Source organism: Glandiceps talaboti, chromosome 5 (assembly GCF_964340395.1).
Source record: "Glandiceps talaboti chromosome 5, keGlaTala1.1, whole genome shotgun sequence".
NCBI classification, from domain to species: Eukaryota; Metazoa; Hemichordata; class Enteropneusta; family Spengelidae; genus Glandiceps; species Glandiceps talaboti.
Window position 1 is genome coordinate 27,186,475 of NC_135553.1, and position 20,338 is coordinate 27,206,812.

The following is a 20,338-nucleotide window of genomic DNA, read 5'->3' on the forward strand; positions in this document are numbered from 1 at the left end:
CGGTTGAAGAGATACTTTGAGGACTAAAAGAAACACCGTCACAGTGGACGGACAAAGTACATGTACTCGAAATCAAAAACATACCAAAGAATTCACAAACATAACTTACTGGGTTTGCATTTCAATTTTGCCACAATCCTTTGAACTGAAGCCAAATCTTCGTTCTTCACAGCTTGTAACAACTCCTGCTCTTTCCCCATATTTATTGATTGCGTAAATCACAGACCGCGGGAAAATGTAACGAGTAACCACTGCACCGAGCCGTCCTGCTACACGGTACAATTTGTTTCCTTTACTCAATATTGCCGACGAGGGTATTTCCAAACTCCGGTAACTCGTAAACTTGTTGAATAAATGTCACAGGCAACCGATACCACAGCGCGAGTAGTACACATTACGCGACTGTTCCAGTTGATACATATAACGGGCTTTCATCCGTACGTGTATGTAGTAAATCGCATTTGGAATTACAGCTGTGAAATAGAATTGTTGATGTGCAAATTACAACTTCGGATTTCTCAAGGGAAACTCTCGTCATTTCCTGACGAGCTTTGGCGCACGCGTAAATTTTAGCCAATCAACGAGCTCTTTACACCCGGCGAAAAGGTAGTCTCGGTTACCCAGACTCTCACCTCTGGGGGCTCTTCTACGAGACCACTCAAACGAGCTGGGTGGTCTCATAGAAGAGTCCTCAGACGAGAGTCTGGGTAACTGAGACTAGGTGAAGGGGCAACAATGTAATTAATATGTTGATAATAGTAGAACAAAATTCGCTAAATATTGTTCTTATGAAATCGATAATAATGAGAGATAAACTCATTATATATATTAAGTATAATCATTAATCATTTTTGAATGCTCTTTTGTAAAATTTACGTGAAAATAATATTAATGTTAATAATACTTTGAAAACACTTTGTAGTACAAATTCAAAAATCAGCTGCCAGATGTAAACATGGAGGCATGTAGGTATGTATCTTCAACGCCAAAGCACCTAACTTTCTTACTCACTACCAGTTTCTGCTAAGTTGTGTATGAGAGTATTTACACACAGCATTTTCCCTGAGAGACAAACATGGAATACTGTCAATCTTCCATAACATTGTTGCGATCGACGCTTTAGTGCATATAGTGACAAATTCAGCGAATTGCTAGTTCGACTGCTCATTTGATGGCGCTGTTACAATTTACATTTGAGTCATTGACTTGAACCGTTTCACATGTTTCATGTACTATGACACAAGTGACCGTGTTTATCTTTAAATAACACGATTAACGATGTGATAGTTGAACTGAGGAAGGGACACTAGAAAGTAGAGTGATAATAGTGTACATAGATAAAAGTGTACATCTGTCATGTATCAAAGAAGGCTATGTACTACATTGGGAAATAATTTTTGAGTTTGTTGTATAGCTTAAGTTTGTATGACTTTATTGCTAGCTGATGATGCTCTATTAAAAGTTTGTCAGATATTAAAAGTTTGTCAGATATCTGAAAACACTTTTGAGTTTACATATTGACATTTTTCAGCTTAACTTATTTTGTATGATAATCAATTTAGTCCCAAAGTGTGTGTTTTGTAGCCAACTATTTTAGTCTCAAAGTGTGTGTTTTGTAGCCAACTATTTTACCTAAACAGTCCATAATGTAATCCATTGTAGATTTTGCTCAGATCTTAGAAGTTCATTGTTGTCAACAACCTCATATCTTTACAAATAGAACCATTACAAATGTTAGGCATGTGGCATATAGATGGTGATGGATCATTTCGTCCCAATTTCAACTCGCCCCTTCAACTTGCCCCAAGATTAACTCACCCCATTTTCAAATCGTCTCAGTCCCTTTCAATATCATGTAGTATTAGTTATTTGCAGATCTTTGCAATATGATTTAACAAGTGCATGTACGAAAATCGGGAATGCACCGATAGTTCTAAGCCTACATGCAAAATATGCAGTAAAATGCAGTAAAACTAAAAGCCTATTCTCTGGCTATTTGTGTCCAGTGTTCATCATGATTTCCATCATCAAGTACAGGGTTTGGCAGGATGAATTCCTGGAAGCCAGTGAAGTTGCAGTAGGATTAGTGTGATGTGATCATGATTGTGTTTCATTATTTAGTTAAAAATATACAATGTTGGGGTAGATTCAAAAACACTGTGTGTACACTATATTGACTTTCAATTTGGTTTATCCCTCTGTTCTTTTAGTAGGAAAACCAGGCCTTTATAATAGATACTGAAAAATACAACAAACAATTAGCCCACAATTCCAATGCACTGAAATTGGGGTGAGTTGAAATTGGGACAAAGTGATCCGTCACTGTGTCAGCTCGCCCCAATTTCAACTCACCCCAGTTTCAGTGTATCAGATTTGTGTGCTAATTGTTTGTTGTATTTTTCAGTATTGTTTTAGTATCTGTTAACATTAAAGGTCTGGTTTTCCTACTAAAACAAGAAAGGGATAAACCAAACTGAAAAGTCAGTATATTGGATGTACAGAGTTTTTTACATCTAAGTATCGTAACGTCTTTTATAACTAAAATAGTTGCACCCATAAATCATATTGCAAGATCTGCAAATTATACTATTTGATTTTGAAAGAGTGGGACGAGTTTAAATTGGGACGAGTTGAAAATGAGATGAGTTGAAAATGGGACGAGTTGAAAATGAGATGAGTTGAAAATGGGACGAGTTGAAAATGAGATGAGTTGAAAATGGGACGAGTTGAAAATGAGATGAGTTGAAAATGGGACGAGTTGAAAATTGGACGAGTTGAAAATGAGATGAGTTGAAAATGAGATGAGTTTAAATTGGGACAATATGAATTGCACCCCATATAGACTATGGCATAATATTGAATGTTAGCTTAGGTGTTCAACCGTGTTGGGCCTGCAAGTTATACATGTACATGATATGCCAGTAATTTTGTAAAACTTTTTGAACTTGAAAGTTGTATAGGTAAAACATGTATCATAAATAGTTCTATAATTGTGGTAGTAACAAATGTGGGCACCTCAGGTATACTTTATCTATTACTGCCCTTAGCAAAAACCACTATACAATGCAATAACTTTGGCAATCACATTCCATACCTTACTACATGTGATGTTATTGATTTCAGCTGTGTCCTCTCAACACTCGATTAGACTTTGAGTTCAATATATTTTTGAAGAAATCACCATGTGACCTGATCAATGAGGAGAGTGGAGCTGTGCAAGGCCAGTAGACAGGATTAGCCAATCACAAAGGGAAAGATTTCATGATGGATTTAGATGTACATCAACATCATGTGTTGAGCCCCAATATTACATAAACTCATAATCTATTATTATATTAGGTTTTGAATACATAACCAAAGGGCAAAATGTCTAAGTGGGTGGTGAGAGGACATAGTGAAAGGGTCACAGTCTAAACTAGCTCTAACATTGCCAAAAAGGCTTAGTGTAGATGTTAAAATTGTAATGCTATCAAACATGATGTAGACTATAGAATAAGATTGGTGCAAAGATTGTTCTAGTTTCACTATTGCAAACCTGAATCACAACAATGACATCAAACCCAGACATGATGTTCTACTAAAATATCATTTCCATCTTTCCAACAGTTCTGGTTGGCCGATACAACAATCATCAGAGTAAGAATGTGATACTATTCTGTTGTAATGCTTTCACTTGTTGTCCGTTCATTGACTGCCAATGGTAGACTACCAGTAGGATTAATCACTCCCATATTCTGTTCAACGTCCAAATATTCCAGACAGTGTATAACAAGGTATGTCACATCATATACAAGCATTTCTTACTTGTACATTCAAGAATAGACATCCACACCTGGGCTCAAGACTCTTACATATTAGAGGAGCTATAAGGATTACATATTGGAACATTCTCTTGTTCTGGACCAACATTTTGTTTAATGCGACCAGAAAAATAGTTATCTGACATTTCAAACTGGGACTTTAAGTTTCAACTTGTCATGTTTTTAGACCACAGGGGAATTCCAAAGACCGAAGGTTGTTTTTACACTTATTGCATGAAGAATTAGCCTTTGGAAAGACTATCATATGAAACTAAGTTCAATTTAAATAATGAAACACATGAAAATGTTTGAACTAGAGGAAGTGTTTATTGATATCTAGATTGGTGGAATGTCATATTTTCCTACATTGGCATTAAGTGATGGATTGTTAACTTTGATGTATTTGACAAAGTTTCCATAAAGAAAGTAACCCATCTATTGATATGTCAACATCCTGGAAGCAACACAATGACATTTTTAATCTATCCATTTTGTTGCCATATTATAAATGGAGGATATTTTCCATCATTATTGATTGCATTCACCTCTTTCCTAATATATTACCTGTATGTAATCTTTCAGGTTGTGCTTTAGCTGTAGAACCATGGCAACCGGTGGAGATGGCTCTGAGAGTGGTCCTAAACATGAGAATAGGCTGGCAAAGGAGAAGTCTCCATATCTTTTACAACATGCACTTAATCCAGTTGACTGGTATTTATTCTGTCATTCTAGTTAGCACAACTGAATTGATAAGGTTCACTAGTGATATATATAATGGCAAAGTGTCTGTCTGTCTGTCTATCTATCTGTCTGTCTGTCTGTCTGTCTGTCTATCTATCTGTCTGTCTGTCTGTCTGTCTATCTCTGTCTGTCTGTCTGTCTGTCTGTCTGTCTATCTGTCTGTCTGTCTGTCTGTCTGTCTGTCTGTCTCTCTCTCTGTCTCTCTCTCTCTCTCTCTCGTGTGTGTGTGTGTGTGTGTGTGTGTGTGTGTGTGTGTGTGTGTGTGTGTGTGTGTGTGTGTGTGTGTGTGTGTGTGTGTAAACAACTTAAAGTCAAAAATTGCTGGACCAATTGCCCTGATATTTGGTGGGTGTATTACCGTGGGTGTCTAGTTGGGAAATTGGTCAAATCAAAATGATCTTACCACCGATATGTGGTTTTGGTAAAAAATGTGATCTTTGGTCAAAAAACTTAAAGGCATAACTGCCTGTGCCTGGCACCCTCTTTTGGATATGACTGACTATATGTTTTGGAGGTGGAGAACTTGTGGTGACTCACTGGCAAGTAATCACCAAGATATAAACATTCCCTATCTGGGTTGTTCACATGATTGTACAAACTGATTGATTTTCAACTAATTTGTGTATCAAGTTACCATCCTACAACATTCACAAACAATTTGTCCATTCAAGACTTGTGTGTTTCTCGGAGTACAGAAAAAATGCTGAAAACAAGACCCAGGTGCTCTGTACAGCCGTTTGAATTTCCTGAAATTGCATAGATTAGCCATAATCCTCTTTATATAGGGCAGTTCTGTGTTTAAAGCCAAAAACTTCTGGGCAGATCGGTTTGAAATTTGGTAGGAACATTCTAAAGTGTGTTTAGATTAAGAATTGTTCATAACATGGTGATCCCATCAGTGATATGCAAAAAAGGGCTAACCATGTGTCTTTTTCAAAAATCTTTAATTCCAAAACTACTGAGCAGATTGGGCTGAAATTTAATGGGGATGCACCTTGGGGTATATACCTTGGGGTAGATGAAGAAATAGTAAGCATGTAATGATTTCATTCATAGTGATATGCAAATTATGTGTAAATATGTGAATTTTGGTCAAAAACTTATATCTCAAAAAGCACTTGGTCAATGAGACTTAACCTTGGTGAGATGTTTCCAGAAGTGTTATTCTGCAGATTTTCTTCAAAACGTTTTGACACAATTGGCCCTAGCAACCATGACCATGCCCATAGCAACAGCCAAACGGTGGTGTATTTCATAAAGATAACAGATTCTTAGACAAATAAACATTCAAAAAGTGTATGCAAATATGCCTAGCAACAAGACCACCCATGGCAACAGCCAAATGATCACATGTATTGCAAGATAACAACAGGGTTGGAATGGATAGGCAACTGGGTAGTCATTCAGCAAATGAATTTACCGTGAATTTACGTGGGGTAGGAAGCCATTGAGGCTTTTAAAGACCCCTTACTGTTCTGAGGTGGTTATCAATACACGCTTTAAAATGATTAACTGATGCAATAACCCTTTCTGGTAAATTGTTCCAAATGTCTACGACACGTTGACTGAAAAAATATTTATGTATATCCAATCTGGATCTGTCCTTAAGTAATTTCAAACTGTGTCCTGCAAACCGTGCATGTTCAAATTTTTAAAATGATAGACTTATTTGTTTATTTATTGTTTTCAGGTATCCATGGGGACAAGAAGCCTTTGACAAAGCTAAGGCAGAAAATAAACTCATATTTCTTTCAGGTGAATATCAAAATGTACAACTTTTATCTTTTTCAAGTACATATCTCTTTCTTAGTGTGCCAACAATGTAATTCCAAATGGGAAATGTATTAGTATTTTGTTCTTTATTCTGTTTTCTTTTATGCAAGCTTTACCAATTTTCTTTCCTTTCCGTTACCAGGGTTCCCAAATCTTATAAACAGTGTGAGCATTGCATTTTCATTATTCCACAAAAGTTTACAGGAGACCCCCAAATATACAATGAGAAGTATCATACATGTAGGGAGGATTTGAAGACAAGAATGATAATTATTTTATCAAATCTCTTTATTATACTCCTCAAAGTAAAATCTTACCTCTTCAAGAGTTTTGGCAGATGTATTTGGACTAGGGACCATGCAATATTTTACTGCAACTAGAGACCACATCAAAAGATATGTCACTCAACATCAACAACACTCAGAAGTTTGTCAATCAACAACAACAGATTCATCTGTCAGCAAGACTATCTGTGTTGTCTACATTTTATTGATACATCATTTAGTAGAGTCTCTCTTATAACAATTGTGTGGTCCACTTGGCAAGTCTGTCAAAACTCTCAACTCTAAAACTAGATATTCATGAAAAGGAGTTTATTAGAAATAATGCTTGATATTACTTTTCACACTATAAACCATTATAGATGTATAAACAAATATTCATTTTGATTAGTAATTTGTTATGATCATATCAATTACTCTATAGCCTGACAGATTTTGTAGGTAGAAGATAGATGAATGTTGAGTAAGATAAGTGGCCCTATAAGAAAGTTAATTTTCATCTGTGTTAGGAATTTAGTAAATTAATAATATTAAATTCTGACTATGAAACATGTAGGATTATTGATACATTATACTTAGGTAAAAAAACAATGTGTGATGTTGATAACCCATTGTGTACTTTGGAAAACTTCACTAGACAAAGGTTTTAATATAGTTCAACTTCTTAACATTGAGTTATGTATCTGTGCTGGTTGACCATCCTAATCAGAATGACAAATTCCATGGTTACTGGTGATTGGAAGCTGTAACATCTGTAATTCATTTGATCTACCAAGATTATAGATACTTGTGACCAGTCATTTTACATATAGCAATGGGAAATGTTACAAATTTAGGCATAATAATGCAAGATTTTATGATAAATTCTCTGTAAATTAATTTCACATTACATGTAACAGGGCTGAATGTTGTTTGTAGCTAGGTCTCTATTAAAGCTCAAAAAATTCTTTTTACAAACAGAAAAATTTGGTTCAGAAGAAGTAATATACATGTCTTAAAAGACAGAGGAAACACCATACTTGGCATTATTCATATGAAGTGTGAAGTCATGGATATTATGATTTTTTCATCCTTCTCCAACAATCCTTTTATTTGCAGTTGGTTATTCGACATGTCATTGGTGTCATGTGATGGAGAGAGAATCATTTGAGAATGCAGAGACTGGTAGAATTATGAATGAACATTTTGTATGTATTAAAGTTGACAGAGAAGAAAGACCTGATGTAGATAAAATGTACATGACATTTATACAGGTTAGTGATTTCATTGTGATTTTAGTCAACTTTTAAAAGTCTCAAGTGTTGTACATTGTACATTGTACTTTAAGTAACCAGTAAAATTGTTGTATTTGACAGGCAACCCAAGGTGGTGGTGGTTGGCCAATGAGTGTATGGTTAACACCTGACTTAAAACCAGTCATTGGTGGTACATATTTCCCACCAAAGGATCATTTTGGTAGACCAGGATTTCCAACCATCCTAACACGTATTGCCAAAATGGTAAGACAAATATTAAATACTGTTGTTTGCACTTCCATGATATCTTTTATGATACACTTGAAAAGTTATTAAACCATGCCAGACAATATTATATCAGATTCAATGAATTTGAAATAAATATTTTATTTTGTAAAGTAAATACAGAATCAGGAGATCTGTTGGTAAAAGATGGCAGGATTATGAATATCAAAATGATATAAAACATTTTTAGCACAACTGAACTGATAAGGTACAGTAGTGCTATAGGCATGGTGCGATGCCTGTGTGTGTGTGTGTGTGTGTGTGTGTGTGTGTGTGTGTGTTTGTGTGTGTGTGCATGACTTAAACTCAAAAACTGCCAGACCGACTGCCTTGGTATTTGGTGCAGAGATTACTTTTGATGTTTAGTTGGGAAATTGTTCAAAGAAAAATGATCACATCACAGGTATGTAATTTAGGTAAAAAATGTCATTTTTGGTAAAAAAGAAACTTAAACTCAAAAACTACTTGGCAGATTGGTCTGAAATGTGGTGGTAACATTCTTAGGGGTGTGTAAATTAAGATTTGTTCATAACATGATGATTCCATCAGTAATATGCAAATTATGGCTAAAAATGTGTCTTTTTGGTCAACAATTTTTAATTCCAAAACTACTGAGAAGATTTGGCTGAAATTTAATGGAATGCATCTGTGGGTGTATAGGTGAAGAAATATTAAGCATATAATGATCTCATTAATAATATGCAAATTAGGTGTAAAAATGTGAAATTTGGTCAAAAACTTATATCTCAAAAAGGACTTGGTCAATGACTGCAACTTGGTGAGATTTTTCTAGAAATGTTATTCTGCAGATTTTGTTCAAAATATTTTGACACAATTGGCCCTAGCAACCATGACTACACCCTTAGCAACCACCAAATACCAGTATATTTTGTTCAAATAACATCATCTGGTCGGCGAGTAAACATAAAAAAAATGTGTGCAAATATCCCTAGCAACCATGACCACACCCATAGCAACAGCCAAACGGTGGTGTATTTCACATAATATAAGATAAGAGGGATTCTCAGACAAGTGAACAAACATTCAAAAAAAAAAGTATGCAAATATGCCTAGCAACAAGACCATGCCCATGGCAACAGCCAAATGATCATATATATTACAACTGTAACAACAAGGATTAATAGGCAAATGAATAAGCATTCAAAAAATGTATGTAAATATACCTAGCAACAAGACCACACCCATAGCAATAGCTAAATGATCACGTATATTGCAAAGATAACAGGGTTGGGTAGGCAACTGGATAATCATTCAGCAAATGAACACCTAGTCTTGCTGCTAGACGTTCGGGCTTTCTTTCGATACTATAAGCGAACGAAGTTCACAGTGAGGGCTTGCCCGAACAGTCTAGCAAATGTCATTTTCAGACCGGACATTCCATTGAGATTAGTGGGTTGGGCCATGTATGCATATATATACTTTAATATATTCAATCTCTGCATGCAGGTGTTGACAAACACATTTAGTCATTACTATGTCTTATCAGTTTATGATAATTGTGTTTGATGAGTGTGTAGACGTTGTCATTCACACATTTTAGTTAACGCATTGGTGGTTATTTTTACAAGCCCCTCCTTAAGATGAATATGCATGAAAATTAGCTATTGTCCTCTGTTTGTGCTTGTCGCTAATACGGTTCTCTGATTGGCAGTTATTTATATTTCTGATGACATTTGCTAGACCTTGGATGTTCCATCCTCGATAGCGATGTTTGGTCGTGTGTCGTATTCTATCGGAAGAACATCCGAGGTCTAGCAGATAGACTAATGAACACCTAGACCTAGCATGGATCAGCATGTGGGTAAACATTTTTAAAAAACTGTACAGTTGTGCTACAATGACATTGGCACTATTTTTTTCAAAATTGTTTCTCACAGTGGGTTGAAAAACAGGAACAGTTAAACAGCCAAGGTACCATGATAATAGATGCATTGATGCAGAGTTCAGCTGTCAAGAAAACTGGAAGTGAAAGTTTACCTGGTAGAGAAACTCAAGACATGTGTTATAGTCAATTAGAGCAATCATATGATGAACAATATGGTGGATTTGGACAGGCACCCAAGTTTCCACAACCAGGTGAGTAGGCAGCTAGCCATGTGTACAAGTCAGTGTATGATCAAGGCAAGTCAGTCAATATGTACCTGTTATAGTTTCCTATCAAAAGTATAGTAATATTATTAAAGACACTGAAGTAATTCACCAGATTTTACCTTATATGTGGAACCTAGTTGTATCTGTGTCGGGAGAGGAGGGGGGGGGGGAGAGACCATGGGATGTGTAGTAGTCAACAGTAAGTAAAATGTAGCTTGGTTCCTCAACAAATTTATCATATAATTTACAAGTGTATAGTTGTGCGTATATGGATGGATTTAAGTATGGCCCAGAGACAATTTATGGATTAGAAGTATGGCCTTGAGACAACATACATGGGCCTCAGTTTTGATAATGCTGTTTGCAAGAAATCTGTCTGCTAGGGGTGATAGGCAAGTAGTTCATTATTGCTGCATAATGTCATTTTTGTTTCTTTTATTTATTCAGTGAACTTCAATGCTCTGTTCCACATTTACGCATCAGAACCAAATACTGAAAGGGGTAAGAAATGTATGGACATGGCATTACATACTCTAAAAATGATGGCAAAAGGAGGAATGCATGACCATATATCACAGGTATGGGAAAGATTCAAAATAGCTGATCTTGGCTCACATGAGAAGTCACCAAGTTTCCATATTGAAAATCTTTCATTAAAAGATTTCACATAAATTCGAAAGAAATACTTCTGTATGCCACAACTAAACTGATAAGGTTCAGTAGTGCTATAGGCATGGTGCGGTGTCTGTGTGTCTCTCTGTCTGTTTGTCTGTCTATCTGTGTCAGCATATATTATATGTGTTTGTGTGTGGACGATTTAATGCCAGACCAATTGCCTTTGTATTTGATGTATGTGTGTATGTGGATGACCAATTGCCTTGGTATTTGGTGGGAACATTACTTTTGGTGGCTATTCCATAGTAATAGCCGAATTATCACATATATTGCAAAGACAACAACAGGGATTAGTAGACAAATGAATAAACATTCAAAAAATGTCTGCAAATATACCTAGCAACAAGACTATGCCCATAGTAACAGCCATATGATGATATATCTTGCAAAGATACAACAGGGCTGGATAGGCAACTGGATAATCATTCAGCAAAAAAATTCCATTATTTATAGCCAACCTCAAAAATCCTTTCTTTTTTTTCTTTTTTTTTGTGCATTTCTCAGACAGTCATTATTTTTATGAGATTTTGTGTAATTTTCATAACAGTAGATTTTTTGTAAAACGGCGACTGTGGTATAAAAGTACAATATTTTACCAGCTTTCTGTGTAAAATGTGTTTTATAGTGAGACATCATATGAAACCACCAACCACTTTATTACATCGCTAAAACAAAACTGCATAGTGAAGAGCTGAACAACTGAACCACTTCTACATGTCACCAAAATAAAAAATAAACAGTGGAGCTATTCTGACCGATAGGTCACTTGTTTAAAACTGTACAGTTTTGCTACGTCATTGTGCTATTTTTTTGATAAGTCAAAGAGCAACAGTTCAGAAATGTATTGCACTTTTAAAAAAAAAGTTTTGGGTGAAAAGAACTTACAAATTACAATTCTTTATTCCTTACCAATTGAAAAGTAAAATGTACAAAGTAGTGAAAGATATGTGAAATCTTGACAGAGATGTTAAAAACACCAAAGAGAAGGGAGAAATAATGAAACATTTTTGAAAGCTTGTTCCAAGTTTTGGGTCAAAAAATACCTTCGATTGTCTGATATGAAAGAAAAAACCTTTTCCCTGAAATACTTATTGGAATTCCTAACATGCCACATAGATTAAGATGCAGTGAAAATTTTATGTATATCCCAACAAGCCATTATTGCCTCCAAATAGTGTGGTACTCATAATAAGACAAGTTTTGCATTTCAACTCATTTTGTGACCTCTGAGGAGAGTGTTTTGACATGTTTGTGAAAAAAGTACCATTAGAATGTATCAGGTGAAGAAAATGGAATATTAAGATAGGCAGTGTGTGTCAGATGTAAAGAGCTTAGCAAAAAGAAAAATGACAATAGTCTGATATTTTGTATTGACAGACCTTCTAAGTTGAGTTGAAAAATTTTCAAAAATTTATAAATCAGCGTTTTTTGGGGGTTTTTGACAGTAACAGTGAAATGCATCTGATAAACAAATTGAACATTTAGTTAGGTGATCTGACATTTCCCATCCATTTTCGAAAAAAGCATGACATTTTATTGAGACAGACTTCTTCAAGTTCAGTTGAAATTTATTTCAAAATTTGTAAATAAGTGTTTTCCAAATCAAAAGGATGAATCTTTCTTCAATTTCAATTGGGATTTGTTTTAAAACTTTGTAATTCAGTGTTTTTGTTGTCTCTGTACAGACATCCTAACGATATGGCAGCCATTAACAGTATCAAGACTAGACTTCTACTAATCTTATCTCTGCATATTATCAGAGATAAAACTCATTATGCTATAAATGTTGTGTACAGTCTGAGGATATTACCATGTCATGTGAAAGTAACCAACAGAATTCAAATGCCAGATATAAGAGATAAAATGACTAATACTCCTTAAATCAGAAAACCTCTCAGAATGAGAAGTAGATGTCAAATTCTGTCTAAAAGAGATTATTTACATTAACACAAAATGACAACTAAGATGACATCAGAATTTTTATTTAGAAGAATATTTAGGTAGCATTCCCCAAGTATAGTATATTCTTTGTTCAGTTAAAGAAAATGTGAGTGACCTAAGTGGCCTTGTCACTTTGAGGTGAAGACGAGAAGTGACAAACCCTTAGGTCTTGAGTAATTTCTGATATTGGAGAGTAATATAATTATACCAATGCAAGCAGAATTCAGGAAAAATGTAGAAGAGTTTTGACAACGTTGAACGTTTTGGCTGATATTTTAAGTACTGCAGAACAAATGCAAGTCTTTTTATGATGCAAAACTACATTGTAGAGTCAAGCCATTTTTGTACTGAATTACTGCAACAGATAAAATTTTCTTGGATGCACTCGTTGGCTTGTGTATGCTGTAATGTATAGAAAAGCCATGCTATATGAAAATATTTCAGAAGTAAAATCCATAGTATTTTTATTAAAGTGAGTTGAGAAATAGTTTTCAATTTTATCAAGAAGTAGGTCAGAAATGACACAAGCCTTGAGTTTTTATTTACATTGTTCAACAAAAACACTGAAGATAAATACATGCAGTGGATATATATTGTGAAAAAAGTTAAATCAAAGATATATCTTTTGGCACGAATAAAGTGTTTTCTTCCACAGTGGGCAAGGCGGCAATTGTATAATGGCTTTATTTTACCTTTAATACTTTGATTATTGTCAGACAATATGGGGATGCTGCAGCAAGATAGACAACACCAGTTTAAATTTACTGAAACATTCCATGAGGCTTATTTTAAATTGGGCTGCCAGCATTCCTCCCACCAAGATGCTAATCAGGCTAAATTTGTATCCACTATCTGATCATTACAAATTTAATAAAATTGTTTCAGTTTATAAAGCACTACATCGTCAATATTCCACATATATCAGTCAATTACTTTCACCACATAGACCGCGCCGGTCTTTGCGCTCAGTTACCAATCATCCGTTACTTATCTCATTTGCCAGAACATATCTTTTTTTAATAGATCTTATTGCAGTCGGTAGTTGATTGTAAAGTGTAGGCACTGCTACATATTTTTGTGGCAATTACCTTTGCATTTAATTGTGAATCAACTAACATTTTCCATGAATGGTGCTTTGGATGGATATTTTGGTACACAGTATCACTGTCGCATCAAATCGGACCTTCTACAACTCACAGAACCACGTAATCGAACATTACACCACTTCTCCATAATGTCCCATATTCAACTGAAGTTTATGTACTAGTATTATGTATGCATATAAATGATTTACATGGCCATGAAAGGAAATTTGAATTTTGTTTATATAGCAAAAGGTATGTGTAGAGCTGGTTAATAGTTTTGACAGTGACTTCCCGTTAGCAGTACATTCTTGTAAATGTCAAAGGAACTTGTTCAAAAGACGAGATGTGGTTGTATTTTCACATTGATGGTCATTTCTATCCAATCATAATTTCTTACAGTATACCATTATTTCTATGTTATGCTATCACTATTCATAACAGTTGCTAACTTTTACATATAATGTTTAATAGAAAACTGTAGCGAAGGCTTATTTTATTTATAATATTACCGATGTGTTTATGTCCTCCTTGCATGCCTTGTATGTAATCGGGCCCAGTCCCTTGATATGTGGGATTGTAATCAGACCTTGTAATCGGCACAGATCTTCTGACATACATATCAACTTTTCACGACCACTCACATAGTCACTAGTTGCATATTGTATTTGGACTCAGTGTAACAAAATATTCTACACAGGATGTATTTTATTACCAAAAACATTCATTTATTGGTATATGATAGAGACATTACTAAAACATGGTATTTGTAAGCGTACTTTATGTTTCCATGGAAACAACTATCCTATGTTAGACAATTTATATTACAATGGATAGCACTAGCACATATATGTCAAAAGTAAAAACATTTTGTCCTAAAATATTTTTGTTCTCATTTTACATCTAATTTTGAGAAAAGATTTGCATACTATGGTGGTTTTGTTACTATGACAACTGATGTTCATAAAGTGATGACTTTTTTTGAACTCAGCATAACAAACTACCCTATGCAGAGTGGTCAATATGCAAATAAACTAGATTATCAGTACATTTATAATATTATTTCTCAGATGCGTATGTACTTAACTAAAACAACATTTTCAAGTCTACAGTACATTTCCATGGAAACAGCTCTCCCATTTTATACTATTTGTGTTACAACAGATAGCACCAATTCATACATGCCAAAAACAAGGAAATTGTTTTACTAAATTTTATTTTTTTCCATATTTTATATCAAATTTTGGGAAATATAAGCTTCACATTATGGTGATTTTGGTTACCATGGCAACAGGTGTTCATAAAATGGACCCCTTTTTTGAACTCAGCATAACAAACTATACCATGTGGGTGGTCAATATGCAAATAAACTGATTATCATTAAAATTATTATTCTATAATATTACTTAATTTTGGTTACCATGGCAACAGGTGTTCATAAAATGGACCCCTTTTTTGAACTCAGCATAACAAACTATCCCATGTGGGTGGTCAATATGCAAATTAACTGATTATCATTAAAATTATTATTCTATAATATTACTTAATTTTGGTTACCATGGCAACAGGTGTTCATAAAATGGACCCCTTTTTTGAACTCAGCATAACAAACTATCCCATGGGGGTGGTCAATATGCAAATAAACTGATTATCATTAAAATTATTATTCTATAATATTACTTAATTATAATTATATGGAATACTCTAAGACTTACATCAGTGTGTCTATATGCCCATATTTATATTTCTTGCAGTAAATGCTGCCTTGATGTATCATAAAAAATAATGAATATTCAATTTCTTTGTTGACTCCATAACTTCTGCTCCAGTCGCTCCATATGCATTACTATAGGCACGCATGAGAATAAATTGACCTTGTTCGATTTTTACCCTCTAGCATGAGGTAAAAAGCTATTGTAGGTACTGAGAATGTTATGACTTTTCTTAGCCTTTTAGCACATTATGGAATATTGATACAAGCTATGATTTTGACCTTGACCCTTTTTATTGCCATACATCAGTAGTGCAATATTGAAAATAACATTTTTCTTTGACATCCAAGTTATGGGCTGCATGAATTAAAAGGTTCTAGTAGCTATGACTATTTGCTACTATTGTAAACTGTAAGGTTCAATATTGTTAGTACTTCTTTCCTTCATCTACAAGATTAACAAAGCCCCACCAATGACTATCATGAATCTTCTATGTGGGTAGGGTGGGGGTGGGGGTTATGTGGGTAGGGTGGGGTTCAGGGTTATGTAGGTGGGGTGGGGATGGGTTAAGGGTTATATGGGTATGGTGGGAGTTATGTGGGTACGATGGGTTCCAGGTTATGTGGGGTAGGATGGGGTTCAAGGTTATGTGGGTATGATGGGTTCAGGGTTATGTGGGTAGCATCATTTGGTTCAAGGTTATGTGGATAGGATGGGGTTCAAGGTTATGTGGGTGGGGTGGGGTTCAAGGATATGTGGGTAGCATCATTGGGTTCAAGGTTATGTGGGTAAGGTGGGGTTCAAGGTTATGTGGGTAGGGTGGGGTTCAAGGTTATGTGGGTAGCATCATTGGGTTCAAGGTTATGTGGGTAGGGTGGGGTTCAAGGTTATGTGGGTAGCATCATTTGGTTCAAGGTTATGTGGGTAGGGTGGGGTTCAAGGTTATGTGGGTAGGGTGGGGTTCAAGGTTATGTGGGTAGGGTGGGGTGGGGATTATGTGGGTAGGGTAGGGTGGGGTTCAAGGTTATGTGGATATGGTGGGGTTCAAGGTTATGTGGGTAGGGTAGGGTGGGGTTCAAGGTTATGTGGGTAGGGTGGAATGGGGTTCAAGGTTATGTGGGTAGGGTGGGATGGGGTTCAAGGTTATGTGGGTAGGGTGGGGTTCAAGGTTATGTGGGTAGGGTGGGGTTCAAGGTTATGTGGGTAGGGTGGTGTTCAAGGTTATGTGGGTAGGGTGGGGATTATGTGGGTAGGATGGGGTTCAGGATTATGTGGGTAGGGTGGGGTGGGGATTATATGGGTAGGATGGGTTATACTATAAAGTTAACTAAGAAAAATTAGTTAATGTATTCTCTTCTTTTATGCCACACAAAGTTCAATATATGAGCAATTGAGGAAATTGCTTTGGGCAATAACATTTTACATAAATTTCTTTGATGAATGTAGAAAATGTAATTTTTTAACAGATAGCATGTAATAGATGTAACAAAGTACAACATATATCAAATAGTCAGTTTCACAGTCTTTGTGTTTTTAAAGTTTTATAGCTACAAGTGAGATGAATTGTGAGTTATGAAAACATCCATTTCTATTATTTTCGGTAAAAAAATCAAGTAGACTTTCACAAGAAAGTATCACATCATTTTACTTTTCCAACTTTTTGAAGGACTTATCTCTGAAAATCAAATAACTCATTTTGATATGTTCATCAAGTTGTGATTTTACAATATGAAAATAAAAGTTACAAGTTTTTGTTTCCTAGCAATGTTAGCACAATCTGTAACATGAAGTGAAGAGTTCTCCTTTCTTTGTTGTTTGGGTAGGGTTTCCATAGATATTCAACAGACAGATATTGGCATGTACCCCACTTTGAGAAGATGCTGTATGACCAGGGACAACTAGCTGTCAGTTATGCCAATGCATATCAGGTACAGTATTACTATGACAACTAGCTGTCAGTTATGCCAATGCATATCAGGTACAGTGTTACTATGACAACTAGCTGTCAGTTATGCCAATGCATATCAGGTACAGTGTTACTATGACAACTACCTGTCAGTTATGCCAATGCATATCAGGTACAGTGTTACTATGACAACTAGCTGTCAGTTATGCCAATGCATATCAGGTACAGTGTTACTATGACAACTAGATGTCAGTTATGTCAGTGCATATCAGGTACAGTGTTACTATGACAACAAGCTGTAAGTTATGTCAATGCATATCAGGTACAGTATTACTATGACAACTAGCTGTCAGTTATGTCAATGCATATCAGGTACAGTATTACTATGACAACTAGCTGTCAGTTATGTCAGTGCATATCAGGTACAGTATTACTATGACAACTACCTGTCAGTTATGCCAATGCATATCAGGTACAGTGTTACTATGACAACTAGATGTCAGTTATGTCAGTGCATATCAGGTACAGTGTTACTATGACAACAAGCTGTAAGTTATGTCAATGCATATCAGGTACAGTATTACTATGACAACTAGCTGTCAGTTATGTCAATGCATATCAGGTACAGTATTACTATGACAACTAGCTGTCAGTTATGTCAGTGCATATCAGGTACAGTATTACTATGACAACTACCTGTCAGTTATGTCAATGCATATCAGGTACAGTATTACTATGACAACTACCTGTCAGTTATGTCAATGCATATTAGGTACAGTGTTACTATGACAACTAGCTGTCAGTTATGTCAATGCATATCAGGTACATTGTTACTATGACAACTACCTGTCAGTTATGTCAATGCATATCAGGTACAGTATTACTATGACAACTAGCTGTCATTTATGTCATTGCATATCAGGTACAGTATTACTATGACAACAACCTGTCAGTTATGTCAATGCATATCAGGTACAGTGTTACTATGACAACAAGCTGTAAGTTATGTCAATGCATATCAGGTACAGTGTTACTATGACTATTAACTACAAATGTAGCTGTTATTTATGTCAATGTTTATTAGCTACAGTGTTACTATGACAACTAGCTCTCCTTGTTTCAATGCATATCAGGTACAGTGTTACTATGGCAACTAGCTGTTGTTTATGTCAATGCATATCATGTAGAGTGTTAACATTTACTATAGTTCGATAATCAATCAAAGGAGTGTACTTTCTGATGTTGATTAAGTCATACAGTTGAAGCCTTTTATGTTTTGCAGTGTATATAAGGCAATGAATTTACCTATAGCTTATAAACTATTACGTACAAAGAGATCAACTAACTACTATTTGGAAAGTTCCAAATGACATTTTGTCTGTCATTAATTGTTTGCTAGGAGCTCTAGTAAGAGATGAGTAAATCAGATGAAAGTGACAGTTTTCCTTCCATGTTCTATGGTTTTGTTTTAGACCCCTGTTAAAAATGACTGGAAAAACCCTGAACTGTTGGGTCTATGATTTTACCTATTTACTTTCCTTAACGAAAAACACTGATATCGTAGTCAGTCACATGATTGTCTTTATAATGTCCTTTATTAGTAGTCAGTCACATGATTGTCTTTATAATGTCCATTATTAGTAGTCAGTCACATGATTGTCTTTATAATGTCCTTTATTAGTAGTCAGTCACATGATTGTCTTTATAATGTCCATTATTAGTAGTCAGTCACATGATTGTCTTTATAATGTCCTTTATTAGTAGTCAGTCACATGATTGTCTTTATAATGTCCATTATTAGTAGTCAGTCACATGATTGTCTTTATAATGTCCATTATTAGTAGTCAGTCACATGATTGTCTTTATAATGTCCATTATTAGTAGTCAGTCACATGATTGTCTTTATAATGTCCATTATTAGTAGTCAGTCACATGATTGTCTTTATAATGTCCTTTATTAGTAGTCAGTCACATGATTGTCTTTATAATGTCCATTATTAGTAGTCAGTCACATGATTGTCTTTATAATGTCCATTATTAGTAGTCAGTCACATGATTGTCTTTATAATGTCCATTATTAGTAGTCAGTCACATGATTGTCTTTATAATGTCCATTATTAGTAGTCAGTCACATGATTGTCTTTATAATGTCCATTATTAGTAGTCAGTCACATGATTGTCTTTATAATGTCCATTATTAGTAGTCAGTCACATGATTGTCTTTATAATGTCCATTATTAGTAGTCAGTCACATGATTGTCTTTATAATGTCCATTATTAGTAGTCAGTCACATGATTGTCTTTATAATGTCCATTATTAGTAGTCAGTCACATGATTGTCTTTATAATGTCCATTATTAGTAGTCAGTCACATGATTGTCTTTATAATGTCCATTATTAGTAGTCAGTCACATGATTGTCTTTATAATGTCCTTTATTAGTAGTCAGTCACATGATTGTCTTTATAATGTCCATTATTAGTAGTCAGTCACATGATTGTCTTTATAATGTCCATTATTAGTAGTCAGTCACATGATTGTCTTTATAATGTCCATTATTAGTAGTCAGTCACATGATTGTCTTTATAATGTCCATTATTAGTAGTCAGTCACATGATTGTCTTTATAATGTCCATTATTAGTAGTCAGTCACATGATTGTCTTTATAATGTCCATTATTAGTAGTCAGTCACATGATTGTCTTTATAATGTCCATTATTAGTAGTCAGTCACATGATTGTCTTTATAATGTCCATTATTAGTAGTCAGTCACATGATTGTCTTTATAATGTCCTT

The 20,338-nt window shown here is 35.0% G+C and overlaps 1 protein-coding gene across 1 annotated transcript in view; it reads left to right on the forward strand.

The window, feature by feature from the left end:
• The first annotated feature begins 950 nt into the window (after nucleotides 1-950).
• The window catches only part of LOC144435693 (spermatogenesis-associated protein 20-like), a 142,619-nt gene continuing 123,231 nt past the window's right edge, over nucleotides 951-20,338 (forward strand). Inside the window, exons 1-9 of the mRNA XM_078124301.1 lie at nucleotides 951-969; nucleotides 3,607-3,773; nucleotides 4,383-4,511; nucleotides 6,232-6,296; nucleotides 7,694-7,848; nucleotides 7,951-8,094; nucleotides 10,014-10,212; nucleotides 10,675-10,805; nucleotides 17,461-17,565. Coding sequence (XP_077980427.1) covers nucleotides 3,664-3,773; nucleotides 4,383-4,511; nucleotides 6,232-6,296; nucleotides 7,694-7,848; nucleotides 7,951-8,094; nucleotides 10,014-10,212; nucleotides 10,675-10,805; nucleotides 17,461-17,565 — 1,038 coding nt within the window. The 5' untranslated portion in view covers nucleotides 951-969; nucleotides 3,607-3,663. The remainder of the gene's footprint in view (nucleotides 970-3,606; nucleotides 3,774-4,382; nucleotides 4,512-6,231; nucleotides 6,297-7,693; nucleotides 7,849-7,950; nucleotides 8,095-10,013; nucleotides 10,213-10,674; nucleotides 10,806-17,460; nucleotides 17,566-20,338) is intronic.